The following is a 16103-nucleotide window of genomic DNA, read 5'->3' as shown; positions in this document are numbered from 1 at the left end:
CCTGTATAACCACCCTAGTCTCTATTTCCATCCTACCAGCTTCATCACGGACAAGTTTAACTCCTTGGTTTCCTCTGAGCACACTACGCTCTTTCATGTGTCCAACCCTTTGTACATGCAATTCCTCTGCCACCCCAAAGCCCACAGCTCTGTCTTCAGCCAGCCATAACCTTCCAGGTGCTGGGAAAAGTACATGAACTTGGGTATTGGAGACCTTGGTCAAATCTTGTCACATGCCTACCTCTTGACACATGTCCCAGCAAACCTTCCACTTCTCTTCCAGGCATCAAACCACTATCTTCTGTGCCTTCACCCTACTTTGTTCATTCCTCTTAGGTACCTTAAGGTACCTACCACGTTACAATGATTTATTTGCTTTACATACCTGAATTCATTAGCTTGAATGATTTCCAGGGGTAGATTCTATAGGTCTATTATTTTTCTATGTTTGGCTCTGGCACGCAACACACAATAGGCATTCAATTCAAAGTTTGTTGAATGAATTTATTGCATGTTTCCTTATACAAGCACCACTCAACAACATTATGAATTCAGTAAGTTTTACAGAATTTGTAGAAATTCTCACCACTGGGCCTTTTCTTGTGCTGACCCTTGTTAACATCAAGGGTTTAACAATAAAATGGAAAATACCTTAGGGGGTTAATGAAACCCAGGTAAACATCTTTTTAATGATTAACCATAGTACAAGAAAATCTCAAGTACTTGAGAAATGTATGAATAACATGTACTCTTGAGTTGTTTTTCTCAAATATTTATTAGTCGAGTTTCTCGCAGGAGCTAGACAATGATCCATTCAAGGCTGGAGTATCTGTGCTGCTGAAGAAAAGTCCCCATGCTCTGGCTCTCAGATGCACAGGTGACAAGACTGACATTGTTTCACAGGTGAAGAAATTAAATGTACTTTCTTCTGGGGGGACAAAAGATTTTCCTTAAGAAACAACTTTTAGGCTGACTAGTTGTGTAAAATGTAGTATTACAGAATTTTCATCTGGACAAATGTAAACAGCTTATTACCAGTTTGTAACTTCACAGAAAAACCTTAAAATCATTTTTATGGAATGTCTGATTCTCACTGGCATTGTCAGGTGGTGAGTAGTTGAGTTTGAAGAAATAAAGCTGGGGCCAGAATATGGAAAGCTGTGAATGCCAAACAGAAGGATTTGAACTTACTGAATATTCAGTGGGAGCCACTGGATGTATTTCAGCAGAAAAATGGAAGAGGGCACTGATGTGAGGAATGGCTTAAAGTTGGGGAAAATGAGGTAGCGGGTGTGAGGTAACACAGTCGTTTACTAGAGTTATGACCATGAATATATTTAGAAATAGATGCAACTAACATTCTAAGTAGAACTGGCAGGACCCAGTAAGAGGCTAGATACGAAGCATGGAGAGTGTCAAGCTGCGAACCACTGAAGTTTATGGTTGGCAAATCCCTGGCTGGAATAGGAGAAGGCAACCACCACCAAGAAAAAGCTCACCGTGAGAGAGACAAAGCCAAAATTAGCACTCTGATCTCCTGATCCCCCATCCAATTTTCTTTTCACTATAGCTACTGCCTGATCTGGAATTTAAGCTGGTCCGAAAGACCATAAGCCTCAGCATGCAACTTGATACGGCATAACAAAACCTCAGTTAAATTACTTTGAGGGTTTTTTTTTTCTTAGACCTTGGTATAATTCTAGCTGTTGTGCCAACTAGCTTTGATCTTGGGCAAATAATTTTTATTCAATTTATTTCTTTTGTTAAATTTCCACAGATACATTTCTTATCTCCAAAAATAAATAATTTCTTTGAGAGTGGTGATGTGGATAATAATGTTCATCTTCTGCCATTGATTGTTTATAATACCCAAGAAGTTCCTCTGTAAAACGGTGTCAAATTAATAAATATAAATAGCAAGAACCACCTGTTAGAAACAAAATGTTAAAAACACAAACAGAACCTGAATTGTTTACATTAATTTAGGCTCCCAGGGAAGCTTTCCTACCTTTTATTAGTCCTATGATTGCTTACGAACACTGTCGAACATTCATAAGTACCTGAGAGCCAAAGCCACATTGTACTTTAATACAAGAGAAGAACATGTCCATTTCACAGGAGAACCTTTTCCCCAGGCTTTTCATCATCCTTCCTCCCAGATTTTATGTGGCAGCAATGAAAGGCAAAGGAGACCCTGAGAAACACCTTTCAGTTTTAAGTGAACATAAAGCATGGCTTGGTTTGGCTTCTGTTCTTCACTGCAGAGAAATGCTGTACGTTACATACTTACATTTCAGGTTTCCTCACCTTCCTGGGATTGATATCACCAGTATTCGGTCCTTATTCCTGTGCAAACTACTTACGACACTTACAGGCAGCCCACAGAGAAAGGTTTTTGGACTCGTAGGATCCTCCCTTTACAGCATTCAGCTTCACTATGAAAGTTCTCGCTCCAGGAACTCTGGCCAGCGTACCCCCTTTCGGGGCACCTCAGGTTACTGGCTCCAGCATAGGTGGGTGGGAGAGCTAAGCCAGGAGAAGAAAAGCAAAACCGAGAATGGAAAAGAGGGGAGGTCACAAGGACAAGGGAGTGTAACCCGTGACTAATCAACACTGAGATGGCTCTTCCATGCCGTTTGCAAAATATCTTCGGAGGCAATTCCAAAATGTTCTAAGTAATGCGTCACTACAGTAAGTACGTGGCTTCCCAAGAGTACCATTTTAAAAGACAGTAATCATTTCATTCTATGAGTTATGATAGATCTTTAAAAACAGACTTTTAATATAAAAAAGCACTGCTGAAGAGATGGCTATAACCCATGGAATACAAAGGAATTTGTAGGATGTGTAGGTGGGACGGAAACATTTTTAATTTTACAGTCTAAGGACCAAATTCAGCACTAGGTACTTCTGCACCAGCCGCTATTAAAAACTTTGAGGCTGCAGGACACTTTGGGACAAAAGATTAAAAAAAAAAAAAAAAGCTGCGAACAAATGGCACATGTGACTTCACAGCAAGCCTGCCTTATAGAACATACCGGAGTCGGGGTGAAGCAGGACGGATGGCCTACCTCGATTTTATATACAGAAGCAGCATAGTAGGAGAGCAACAGGAATTTTTATAGTTCAAGAGACCTAGTGAACACCCACCTTGTTTCAACCTTTTACAGCTGAATAACTCTCTGTAAGTCACTTAACTTCTCTGAGACTCAGTTTCCTGACCTGTAAAATGCCTACTGAAGTGCCTGGAAAACAGAAGATATTCAATACACATCAGTTCCTCCATACGGTGTTTTCTTCTTTTCAAACTAAGGGTCACAACCTATTGGTAGATTATGAAATCAATTTGGTAGGTTGCAACCAGCAATATTTTAAAAACTGAAATAAAAAACATCAGAGTACACTACACATAATGGTATTCTCCATTATACATATGCTGAGTTTTGATATAAACGCATTTTTTACTGTGGATTACAACTACAGTTTCAAAGTCTCTGCTCTACAGAGAAATTCTCAGATTATTATATCAAAAAGTCTTTAGAAAAACAAAAAAGGTCTTTAGGAAGCACTGCCTTTATTCAAATAACCTCTGTATTCCACCCCCCCCCAACATTCTGTACTTTCCACCCCGTGATTTAATTTTTTAACTGGAAGTTTGTACCTCTGTAAATTTTAAGAACTTGATCAAAGTGACCCTTACCTTCTAACTTGAATCTAGTAAAAGTAAGACATGAATCACAAAGAAGATGAATTTAATCTGATACCCTAGGGCATTAATTCAGTTTAAGATTGGTTTCTGTGTTACATTAACTAATTCATACCTCTAAACACTTTGTAGTTTTAGGTATATCATTTATAGTTGATTAAACACTTCTACAAATTTCTACAAAAAGTTATCTATTAGATTCTACTATGGGGAAATTAGATACAATTTCTAAATGATTTTAAATTATAAAACTTTTTAAAAGGACTGCAGTTTGCCTGAGCGTGAAGACTACTGGAATAACATCCAGTCCTGATGAGCCTATCTGAGCACATACAGTGGTGTCCCGAACTGCTGATGAAAAATGACAGATCCTCACACGAAATGTAAACTTCAGTTACAGGCCTTCTCTCTCCTCCAGTTCCCAGTGTAAAACTAGCGTGACATGATAGTGAGTCCTAGTGCCATTAAGATGGTGAGCCAAAGGTAAGGGGGATCTGGGTGGCAGAGTGGGTTAAGAGTCCAACTCTTGTTTTTGGCTCAGGTCGTGATCTCAGGGTCGTGGAATCAAGCCCCGCATCGGGCTCCACGTGCTCAGTGTGGAGTCTGCTTGAGACTCTCTCCCTCTCCCTCTGCCCCTCCCGCTCACGCTGTCTTTCTCTCTCTAAAATAAATCAACCTTAAAAAAAAAAGATGGTGGACTAAAAAGCATAGCCAATTGTGGGTTGGTGGAGTGGGAATGATACAGGACAATGAAGACTGGGCCATGTTGAAGGGGAGAATACTTAGAAATTACAGAATTCAGTGATACAGCTGAATCTTGATGTAACTATACCTTAAATTTAGAATTTTAGCTCCAGGCCAGACTGGCCATTGTTAGAGTTACCCATGGGACTGACGTTGAGCAATCTTGTTTTAAATAAGCACCCTGGGTGAATCTGATCCTCATTCTGGTCTGAATACCCTGTGTTAAAGGGACAGCAAAGATCAGAAAATATTTTAAAAGGTGGGTTCCAAGCTAATTATGCTAACCTTACAGGTATCCAATATCAAATACTGCATCAGAATCTGACACTTCTTCAAAGCACCTGCTTCCTGGCATTATACTGAAGATACAAGTCAGCAGACAGCAATACTTGATGTTTTCCAGTTATTTAATGCCAGTAAGAAATGGTGCTTTCTCTTCATTAGAATTCATTGGTGAGGGTCAAAAAAGTGTGAGAGAGAAAAAGTGTGTGAGTGCCTATATTAGACAAGTAAAAGTAGCAAGCAAACAATAAAAATTATTACGAGTAAACTCAATAAGAGAGGTGATAAACCAACCATTCAACCACCTGAAGAATCTGGCTCCTGAGCTCACACATTTTGTGGTACAGGGGCCCATTCCTCTGCTCTCAGAAAACAGTAAAGATTAAGGCAAAAGGTGGCTCCTTCCTACTTCAAATGAATTGGGGATACAGGGTGAGGCTACCTGTGATTTTCAATTCCTTTTTCACAAAATTAAAACCTTTTTGCTACTTGAGATAGACGCTGGGGTGGGCTGGGCCATGCTTGCTGTCAGTGTCAAGTGTTGGGCTTAGCACCACAAATCCTTCCTCAGGATCAGTCTTGGCACCAGGCTTTGTCTATCATCTTGAATGTGAGAAAAGACAAGAACACCATTCTTGGGAAGAAATAACAGCTGCGAAAAGTAAAGTAAAGCATGAGACAGCAAAGCCTGGAGAAAAGGATGGTAGTAACAGAAGTGAGGTAGAAAGCTAGTTCTTAGCTCCCCAAAGGACTAGCTGAGAAGACTTAGGGTCAGAGACTCCCTGTAAGGCCGGTACATCAGTCTCTTGAAATTGATGCCCCAAGAAATGATCTGGTGTCCCTCTGCCCTCTGCTTATTTTTTACCTCAAACTCTATTGAACAATGCTGGAAATGTTCGGAGATTTCTCTTCCTTTCTTTCTCTCTGTAACCTAGAGGTTATAAGAAAGGATAAACACAGATGGGAGACAATACAAGAAAGCAGATTATGAAAAAAGTCCTCATTACACATGGGTACAATTCACCCCACAAGTCAAAGAACTTTTCAGAATTACAAGGGAGGGAAGGCAGAGGGCACTAGGTCTTTGAGGTGTTAAGAGACAGGCTCACAGACCAAGCTTAGTGACTGGCTTAACAGTCTCCTATCACTTGAGAAGCCAGTGTCACGAATTAAGATATCTCAAAGAGAAGTTGCACCTCTCTTTCCATTTTCTTACACTATTAGTATCCTTCACCAGAAAATACCGGTGGACCAAACTGTACTAGGGTCCACCAAATGGACTCCATTATGTAATTCTCCTGTGCCCCTCACTAGATCCTGATTTCCTTATTTGATAAGAAAGGCTCCTGAACTCCCCATTCTTTTTTTTGTTGTTGTTAACAGGCCTAAATAACCTCCTATATTTAGGAGATAGATACGCATATTTATAATACACTTAGCCTTACGGTCTCTAAGTCAGGGTTATGGAATAGACTAATCTTCCATAACCCATCATGTCCATACATCTCGAGTCCTTATCAAAGTTACAAATTCATTTTTCACATTTCCAGGCAGAAAATCTGCTCCTTGGCAGTCTTTAAACTTTACCTGACAACATTACACACCCTCAGCCCAGGCTCCTCAATCTCCTAACATCTCCATTCACACTCCAGCAAACAACAAAATATATCCACTTATCACAGTTCAATCCCATTTGAGCATCTACAACCACTATCTTGATATAATCATGTTCCAAAAGCCGACTGAGTGTCCAACAGCAGCAAAGGTCCTCATTAGGATAAACATGTTGGCGCCAATAATACTGAAGTTTGGTTTTTAACTGCATTTTTTGTCAGTTTGGCTGGGAAGATCTGGACAGCTGGAAGCGAGCTTCTCCATCATTTTCTGTTTCTTTCTTTGTATCAATTTTCCACCTGTGAAGCCCAACACCCCACCACCAAGTGCAGCTGCAATTCCTGCCACTTTGAAGCCTGCAAGGAGGCCAATCGGACCCCCCACCACTCCTCCGATGAGTGCACCTGCCACAGGCAGAGCTGCCAGCTTGTATTTTGCAGCCTGTAAAAAATAAATAAATAAAAATTCAATTTAGAAATTGAGTTGAGAATATCTGCCTGTGGTGATGTGCATTTTCCTCTCATTACTCCTGGCAATGCCTCTTTAACTCTTGGTACATAATTAACCTTAGAGATGGAGGAGTGGGGGCAGTATTCCACAGGTATTACAATTGCTCCTGATCTCAGAACTTGGAGAAATGAGCTACAAAAAGTGGACTACTACAGATTGATTTTGCTTGCAAAACAATCAATCCACTAACTATCTAGCAAGCTTATTTAAACGGTTTCAGCTGCTATAGATATCCCCAAAGCTTTTATGTTGCATAGAGATTATCCCGTGCTGTATACCTGGGGTTAAAAGCAATATTCTATGGAAAATAGATGGTCCCACTCCACATGTACTGTCACATCCCTACACTCTTGCCCCTCCTGGATTCTGGCAACACTCTCTACTTCACTCCCTGAGCCTCTGCAAATATTCCCTTATAATACCGAAATACCTTATCGTGAGTGGGGCTTTGGTTTATTCCCTAAAAAAATTCTCTCTTGACAGAATGAATCTAAGAGTAGAATATTACAACAGTCATTGATTTCTTGCACTACCTACGTGTCATTTGTTCCTTATTTCCTTAATTGCTGGCTCCCTCCACATTAAAGAGAGCAGATCAATTGGGTTAATACTAGAGATTCCTGGGAGCCAGAGTACCATTGATTTGTCAGCAGGAGCAGAATCTTACCTTCCCCAAGTTTTTGGTTCCCTCTTCAACATTCACAGCAGCTCTGTTGACATGGTCTTCAATGCTGTCAATCTTCTCCTGCTGAGACTAGATGCAAAGGAATTATGAGTGAGCGTTCCTGCTGGGGAGCAGCAGTCAGCCAATACACACTATTTTAATTCCTGTAATCAGGATCCCGTGTACTGCAGCCTTGCAGGCTGAATAGTGGTTCATTACTAGCGTCTGATAAACTATGTCAAAAGTACAAATTCACTTGTATAAAAAAAATGAGGGTGACTTAATTATTAGATAATAAAAGGGCGGCACCTTTATATGAAAAAGCATCTCACATTAAAATTCATTCAAACATACAAACATATTATTCTCCAAATGAATCTACTTCGTAAGAGAAGAAAAATCCAAATAAGCATTTACATGTCATGTTGAGGCTGATGATAAAAAACAAAAACAGAATCAAACAAAAAACCTCTTTAACTTATCTTCCTTGAAGATTCGAAGATTTAAAACAGGCAAATTTGCCTCAGGAGTAAAATGGCCTTGGAGCCAATAAATACAAATGATTACATTTTAAAAATGAGAATACGATTTGATCATGAAAACTTTTCACTTGTGATACGCAGTAAGGAGCAGTAAATGAATTTACTGTTCTGAGTTTCACACCTGTACACTTTAATACATTTTAAAATCTGACAAGTTAAAATGTTTCAGATCGAAGATATTAATAAAGCATTCTACAAAAAATGGCAACACCTGCGCTGACACAACAGAACTTGTGACTCATGGAACCTCTGGGTAGAAGGAATGACTTTTCCCCACTACATTTCTCACAAGTGGTTACTGAACCTCAGCTCAAACACCTCCAGTGATGAGAACTCATTACCTGCCACAGGAACATATTCCCATTTTAAATAAAATTTAGACAGAATTTATATACAATAACATGCACCCATTTTAAGGGTATTGAATGATGAATTCTGACAAATGTATAAAACCATCACATCAGTACATAGACTAGGGTTTTGTTTGTTTGTTTTTAAAGATTCATTTATTCATTTTAGAGAGAGTGCGAGAGAGCGAAAGAGTGAGCGCATGTGCAGGCAGTGGGGAGGGGTAGAGGGAGTGGGAGGGAGAGAGTCTTAAGCAGACTCCATGCTGAGCGCAGAGCCCAACACGGGGCTCGATTCTATGATCCTGAGATCATGACCTGAGCTAAAACCAAGAGTTGGACGCTTAACCGACTGAGCCACCCAGGCACCCCTAAGTTTTTCTTTTTATTTAATTCACAGAAAAAAGAAGAGAATCCCTCTTTCATCCCAGCTAAATCCCACTTCTACAATGACTGTGAAATAATTCAACTTTAATCCTGAAGCATTTGACTGCCCTCTTAACTTACAATGAATCGGATGTAACACTAACTCCAACCATCATACAAGAACATGAAACACAACACGGCTGATTTCTTCCCCACAGTTGCTTCCTATCAGCATTATTGACATTCCTTCCCTCCTCATACCCAAGTATGTACCTTTTCACCGGTAGACCTTTCATGGGTATCCCTTCATTCCTGTATCCGCCACTGCTATTCCTGACATCTCTAACGCCCTAAAAAAGTCCTTTATCAGGTTCCCTTTTAGCATTTCTGTCAGAGACAAGTACAACAGTGATTCTCACATGTGGGTGTGCACCAGAATCACCCAGACGACTTATTAAAGCACACTGCTGGGTCCCAGCCCCAGAGTTTCTGATTCCGTAGACTTCAGGTGAAGCCTGAGAATCTGCACGTCTTATAAGTTCCCAGGGGATGCTGCAAGTCCATGATTCTCACACTTTAAAAACCACTAATATATGTACACAATTGGATTAAGGGCACAACCTTCTTGGCTGGATGTCCTGTGTTCAAATGCCAGCACTGTGTGCCCTTGGACAAATCACTCAAGCTCTCCAGGTGTCGATATTCTCATCTCTCAAGTGAGGATAATTACATACCGCATATACCTCATAGAGCTGAAGTGAGGGTAAACTGAGGCAGGGTCTGGAGAGTGTGAGGAGAAAAACAAAGTCATCCTGATCTTCTATAGAAACCATAACTCCCATCTTTCTTTTCTAAAAAGTATATTAGACTTTTTCCTATGAGGCTTGAAAACTCTTGGGCATTAAAACATTAGATCTCTTCTAGCCATTCATTCATTCAGTTTTCATTTTCCTCAGACAATAAACTTTTTTAATGTTAGCTTTCTTCTTCCAACCCATAGAAGCATTAAGTGCCAACACTAGTAACATCCAACCTGTTGGGATTTCTGACACTGAATTTCTATCATTGTTTCTATTTGGGACATCCCTAACACTTTCCATTTTTGCCTGAAAGTCTGTGCTAGCAGATAAATCACAGGTGTGATCACCAACCTTCACATCTCAATGAGCTGAGGGGTAGAGGGAAAATAGCCAATACGTCTCCTTTCTCTCAGGCCCCAAATAATTTTCCTATACCTTCCAACCTCCCCTTTTTGCTTCTGATTTGCTTATGTTTGCTTTCATCTGCCTGGGCCTCCCACACCTGACAATCTTCAAACTCCCTTCTTGACAGATTATACTTTGGCCCCTCATATATGTTCTCAGCATCCCTTTAACAAGGAGTTAAGCCATACATGAAAGACACTAGTGTTTCTCTAAAGTAATATAAAGACTCTTCCCTTTGTAAAGGAAAAGAATTCTCAAAGGCTCTAAGAATATGTCTATGGATTTCATTTTAAAAAACAGTGAATTAAGTCCCCTTATCTTCCTGAAAAAAATAACTGAATCTTAATAAGTAGTTATAGGAGCATCTAAGATTCTGGGAAAAAAATGTGATTAAGTTAATGTCACGTAGAATGCAATTTGGGCATTTGAAGTCAAAACTAATGAACTGTTTTCCCTTGAATTCTTGATGTGGACACTTGTGTACCCAGCATCCTCTGTATCAAGCAACAGTAATACTTTCAACAAATCCATCCCCAAATCTATTTACATCAATAAAAATACTCTCCCTTTGAGAGTCTTGCTAGTAGTTGTATAGTTTTATTAATGTGCTAAAAGCTCTGGGTTTCTTTAAGAAGCTATTTCCAAAACTGTGGTTATTCTCCTTTATTCCTGACTCTCAATTACAGCCATTTTTCAAGGCTAGCTCTAGTCTTAGATCTTGGCCAAGCCAGGAAACACTGAGCTACCCTGGTTCTGAAGTCCAAAAGTATGTAATCTGTAATTCTTAATCATAGGCCAAAAATAATACACATAGAAAAGCCCAGAAACATACAAACACTACTATATACAGAGTCCAAGATTATATTGGCCTAGAGTAGGCAATAAACAGTGTAGGTAAGTAGGATGCTGAAATCACGGGATTCAGCAATAGGAGAGGGGACTGTAGGGACTATAGTACTAAAATGTCTAAAAGTAACAGTGGTAGAACTCTAAGCAAGGAGCCAAAGAAGGACTTCCATAAGGGAGGGACAAAGGCAGGAATGCTGTTGGGGGTCAGTGGAAGGAAAGGGGATGGGAAGTAACAGACATTATTTAGTCCTCTCATCAGTTTTACAAAGCTCATTGTTGTCAAACAACATCCTTAAGGTCAGGTGGGTAATAAATCCGATTGAACTGATCTAATCCATCACAAACCAGTTTTTATGCATAGGGAATTAGGTAGAAGGTAGAGATAAAATTGGACCAGCAGCAAGGATGACAATGCCGCTGAGTGACAGGCCCAGAGTTCTTTAAATTTCCCTTGACAAGAAATAGGGCTAGTTCCTAGTTACAGGAAGAGAAGAGGGCACTTGAGCAATAAAGGCTGAAGAAAACTGAAGCACTGTGCTTAGATGTTAATTTATAACCGGACCACACCTAGATCTCTCAATGGCTTTGTAGGTTCATTTTTCATTTTGGTAAAAAATACATAATATAAAATTTACAATTTTAACCATTTTTAGTGTGAAATTTAGTGGCATTAAGTACACTCACAATGCTATGCAATTATCCAGACTACACTATAGGTTGTGTTTTTTTTTTTTTTTAACTGTTCTCTATTCTTCACTGAGCTTACTCAGCACAGTCCTATGCACATAGAAAGAGCTCCAAAAATACATGGTTAATTTGTCTAGATACTATCATGTCCATGTGATGATAATGAGAGGATGTGGTTACTTTGCTTATGTTCCCAAGTCATTTGGTACCTAAATGGAGCTTCTGTGAGTCTTGACCATGTGGTCATGAGAACTCAATCACCCTGGGAATAGTAATCAGTGGTTCTCCTTTGAGCTTTTGCCTAATACATTCTGTTCCACGTCCTCACACAGATCATTATAAATAGGACATTTGTATAGAACTATGGCTATAGCCAAAGTCTTCCTACACAAATCGTCCTTAGATTAGGGGTTAGGAGCTGCTTACGTAATCTAATTGGATATATAATTATTAAATGGCCACAAGCCCTCAATTTTCCTTTCATGTGCCTATCCCTCTGGAAGGGAAATGCATTTGTCTGGAATAAGAACTTTGTACATGTTTAGTTTCTTAAATCAACTTTATTGAGGTATAATTTACATATATTATAACTCACACATTTTAATGTGTAGGTATCAATGACTTTTGACAAATGTATATATTTGTATATACCATATACAGATTTTACAAACTATATTAGATCAGAGAATTAGAATAATTGAATAAATCTCAATTCTGAAACAACAAATATTTGGGGGTTGTTATTATTCCCTTTTATATGCAAGTATATGGATAGATTATACAGATACTTAATCCAGAAACTTCAAGCATTTTGCTTCTTCTGATTTAGAAGCACTGAAAAAAGAAGATGCTTTAAACAATTTACTGATGTTCAATTTTAGGTATTAGATTTCAAGGAAAAAATACAAAAACTAGAAAACAAGCAGATGAAGGGACTGAAAAGCCTAGAATCATATTCCAGAAGAAACACATTAGAGAACTGAGAGTTCTTGAAAGAAAAAAATATGATGAGGTTGGATAGGGTGAGGAAGGATAACGTTGGTCTCAAAAAGGTGAAAAATTTTATATGGAAAAATGACAAAACTTGCTCAGTATATGGCTCCAAGAGGACAAAAAGGAAGTTATTACAGGGCAGAGTTTATATAAGGAAGACCTTCTAAGAGGTAGAGTTTCCAAATGGAATGGCTGAAGTGTAAGGTATCCCTGCACTGTAATTGTTCAAAAAGAGGCGAAAAACCATTTACGCGAGAAGCTGGTGCAAGAACAGAAGAATTAGATTAGCTGGCCTAAGTCCTGTCCAATTCTAGTTCTGAGATTGTGTAATCCAGGGACTTCTTGTACTTGAAAGCCAGATGTCAGGGAAACCATAATTCAAAGATGTAAAACCCCCAGATCATGGTTTGATCAAGAACGAAGAACTAAACCAAGGCAGAAGCACGAGTGCAGGTTTGATCTTGTCTGTGCATACAGACACACACACACATCCAACCTTCCTATACTTCCTGGGAAGGAAACATAAGGATAATTTAGAAAAATAATGACAAAAACCTATTCTGTCTTTCCCACCAAATCTACTTTATGTTCCCTCATCTATGTTACCAATATCACCGGTTATGCAATTATGCAGAATAAAGCCTTAATGTTTGACTCTTCCATCTTCCTCCAATTTCTACTAAGTCTACCCCAGCAATACCTCTCAGCTGTCCTTTATACTTTATATTGCCTTTATACTTATATTGCCATTGCTCTTGGTGAAACTCTTGGTATTGATTCCTAACTAGTCATCCTGCCTATTACCTCTCCTTTCCCAGAGCCATTATTCACACTGCTAATCTTTCTCAACTCTAACCTGCTCAAAAAATCTATATTGGCTCCTTAATGCCTACAAATTAAAGTTCAAATTCTTTGGCTACAATTAAAGTTCAAATTCTTTGATATGGCCCTCAATGCCATCTCAATCAGGCCCTCACACTCCTTGCTTTGCTTGCCCATAGTATCTCATGCTTTGGTTATACTGCAATACTTGCCATTCTTGAAAGACCATACACTTCTCTACTCCATGTCTTAGTTCAGCTGTTTTCAAATGCACCCTTCCCCACTCCCACCTGTGGACATTTTATTCAATTTTCAAGGCTCAAGCAAATGCTTCCTATCTCAGGAAGCTATCCTTAATGCTTCCACATCACAACCCCTGCCCCCTCCCCTTGGAATAAATGCTTCTGCTAGAGCTGATAATACTTCCCTTCATACCTCACTCTTGCACTAATAATCATGCTTGAAATTTCAGTTTTTGGGGTCCAAGCTTATCTCCACCCACTATAAATCCTTAAACGCAGAGAATAGGCCTCATTTATTTCTATAGCTAACTTTGTCAGACCCCTGGTGCCAAGGTTCTAACACAGTACCTTTTATATGACAAATGCTTGATAAATGTTTATTAAATTAATCTGGAGGTTGAGGACTATTAGACTTCTATACATGGCTCAATACCAGTCTTAAAAATTGTAACTTCTATTAAAATTTTATTAAAAAGTGTAGGAATTAATAAAAGCTCCTTATCCTATTAATCTAATATCTCTGAGACAAAAACAATTATAATACTTACATTCACTAGGAGAGAGAAATCAGTGACCAGTTGGCTAAGTTCAATTAAGTCCTTAAAAAGAGAGAAAAGAAAAGGAAGTTACTTACTTTTATGCCTCACAGCTGCCAAAATGAAAATAATCGTTAACATACCGCTTCTAAGGTTTCCCATGATTCTGCAGCATTTTGATCTCGAGGGATTTCAGGCAACGCATACACCTGAGTCATACTCTGAGGGTCAGCTTCAGCCTCAGCGGTGTGAAGTGTTCCTGGATGAACACAGCCTCATGTTTAGGGTTTACGTGCTTTGTTAGGAAGCAGATAGCATAAATCAATTTTGTAACACAATTCCCATGTAAAATGCTAACTAACTGAATTCAGGCTCAAAGTAAATTGATTATTCTATAAAAATAGATATATCTATAGGCAGATTGTTCCCAGGTTAACAAATATTTTTTTCTTCAATTCTACAAAGTCATCTCAAAGAAATAGCTACAAATGCCATCTACCCAATCTGAATAACGAGAGCTCAATGTGGAAGAAGGAAAACTATTCTATTTGGCCAACATTCCACGTAGAGATACCCACTAGAAATAGGTTTCATACTTTCAGTGTAAATCATTAATCTTTTCTTTGGGGATTTTAGTAATAAATGTCAGATCCATAAGGTGTTAAGAGTAGGAAAGTGATGTGTTTTTTGCAATGAAAATCAGTCATCTGGGGTAACAATAAATCTGTCATCAAATGAACACCTCTTACCCTGTGGATCTGTTCGCACGTATTGTAATCCTTCTTCTAAGAGTCATTTTTCTAGCCCATGTCTCCACTGCTTCCATTTCTTTTCTGAGTTTTAAAAAGTCATCAATCCACTAAGGCCTTCCTCAGTAAAACTGCTATGATGACGAATTAATTTACACTCCAAACTCCACCTTCAAGTCTTAATTTCCTTGTATTGGTTTCATCAACCATACATTCATTAAACTGATATTGATCGAATGCCTATGAAATGCCAATCAGTGTACTCAGGTACTACAGACACTATGGTAAATCACAAAAACAGCTCCAGGGAGTCAACACAGTACAGTGGTTAAGAGCATGGGTCTAGTCAGAAAGACCTGGGTTAGAATCCTGGTTCGGCTAATTACTAGCTCTTGGACTCATTTTATTCATTTTTAAAATAAGTGAAAAGGGCACCTGGCTGGCTCAGTTGGAGGAGCATGTGACCCTTGATCTTGGAGTTGTGAGTTCAAGCCCCACACTGGGTGTAGAGAATACTTAGTTGAATAATTAAAAACTTAAAAAAAAATAAGAATAAAATAGGGTGATACGTATTTATTTTGCACTGTGCCTGGCTTAAATATTGAGTATGAGTGGCTTAATAGTTACTACTACAATAAATAGCCATTGCTACCACTGCTATTATTAATGGAACTTACCATATTATGTACAGTACACTATATTAACAGGGAAGTGTAGTATAGCCTGATAAGAACTATGATATGACTAAATGTGGAACGCTATGTGAGTACAGAAGAGAGGTATTTAACCTATACCTATGGAGGGGACAGTAGTTGGAGGTTTTGAAGCAGAAGCCTGAGGATGAACAGAAATTACATAGGTGAACTGGGGCAAAGGTGGAGGAAAAGCAGAGAGTATTCAGGTCAGGGAGAATAATATGTGCATGGGTTTGGGAACTGAAAAGAGTTCAACTGAAATACAGACTACGAAAGAGAAAAGCAAAGGTTGAGCTTTCCCGGAAATCTAAGGTGACATTATTCATGGCATTGTAAACTATGCTAAAGAATTTTGTTTTTCTCGTAAGATCGATATGGAACTATTAAAAGGAGTTGGAAACTACTGGGAAGCTGGAGGGTGCCATAATCAGATTTCAGATTTAGAAAGGGAACCATAGCGGTAGTGTGAAGAATAGATTAAGCATAAAGTTGAGAGGTAAAAAAATAAAATAAAATTAAGAGTGAAAAGCGAGGCTTTGCAATATGTCCA

At 38.8% G+C, this 16103-nt stretch overlaps 1 protein-coding gene across 13 annotated transcripts in view; it reads right to left on the bottom strand.

The window, feature by feature from the left end:
- The window catches only part of STX17 (syntaxin 17), a 67629-nt gene that overhangs the window by 10558 nt on the left and 40968 nt on the right, over positions 1–16103 (bottom strand). For 7 of the 13 annotated variants that reach the window (XM_048223373.2, XM_044386786.3, XM_044386787.3 and 4 more), the window contains 4 exons: positions 14253–14368; positions 14122–14172; positions 7524–7610; positions 491–6787 (listed from right to left, as the gene is read on the bottom strand). In XM_048223373.2, coding sequence (XP_048079330.1) covers positions 6548–6787; positions 7524–7610; positions 14122–14172; positions 14253–14368 — 494 coding nt within the window. In that variant the 3' untranslated portion in view covers positions 491–6547. Of the gene's footprint in view, positions 1–490; positions 6788–7523; positions 7611–14121; positions 14173–14252; positions 14369–16103 lie in introns of those variants that run through there. The other 6 variants (XR_008959939.1, XR_007190974.2, XR_008959940.1 and 3 more) reach the window with 4 other exon arrangements.

This window comes from Ursus arctos, unplaced genomic scaffold (assembly GCF_023065955.2).
Source record: "Ursus arctos isolate Adak ecotype North America unplaced genomic scaffold, UrsArc2.0 scaffold_18, whole genome shotgun sequence".
Classification (NCBI taxonomy): Eukaryota; Metazoa; Chordata; class Mammalia; order Carnivora; family Ursidae; genus Ursus; species Ursus arctos.
Note: the sequence above shows the minus strand (reverse complement) of the source record. Positions and strands in the feature narration are given on the sequence as shown.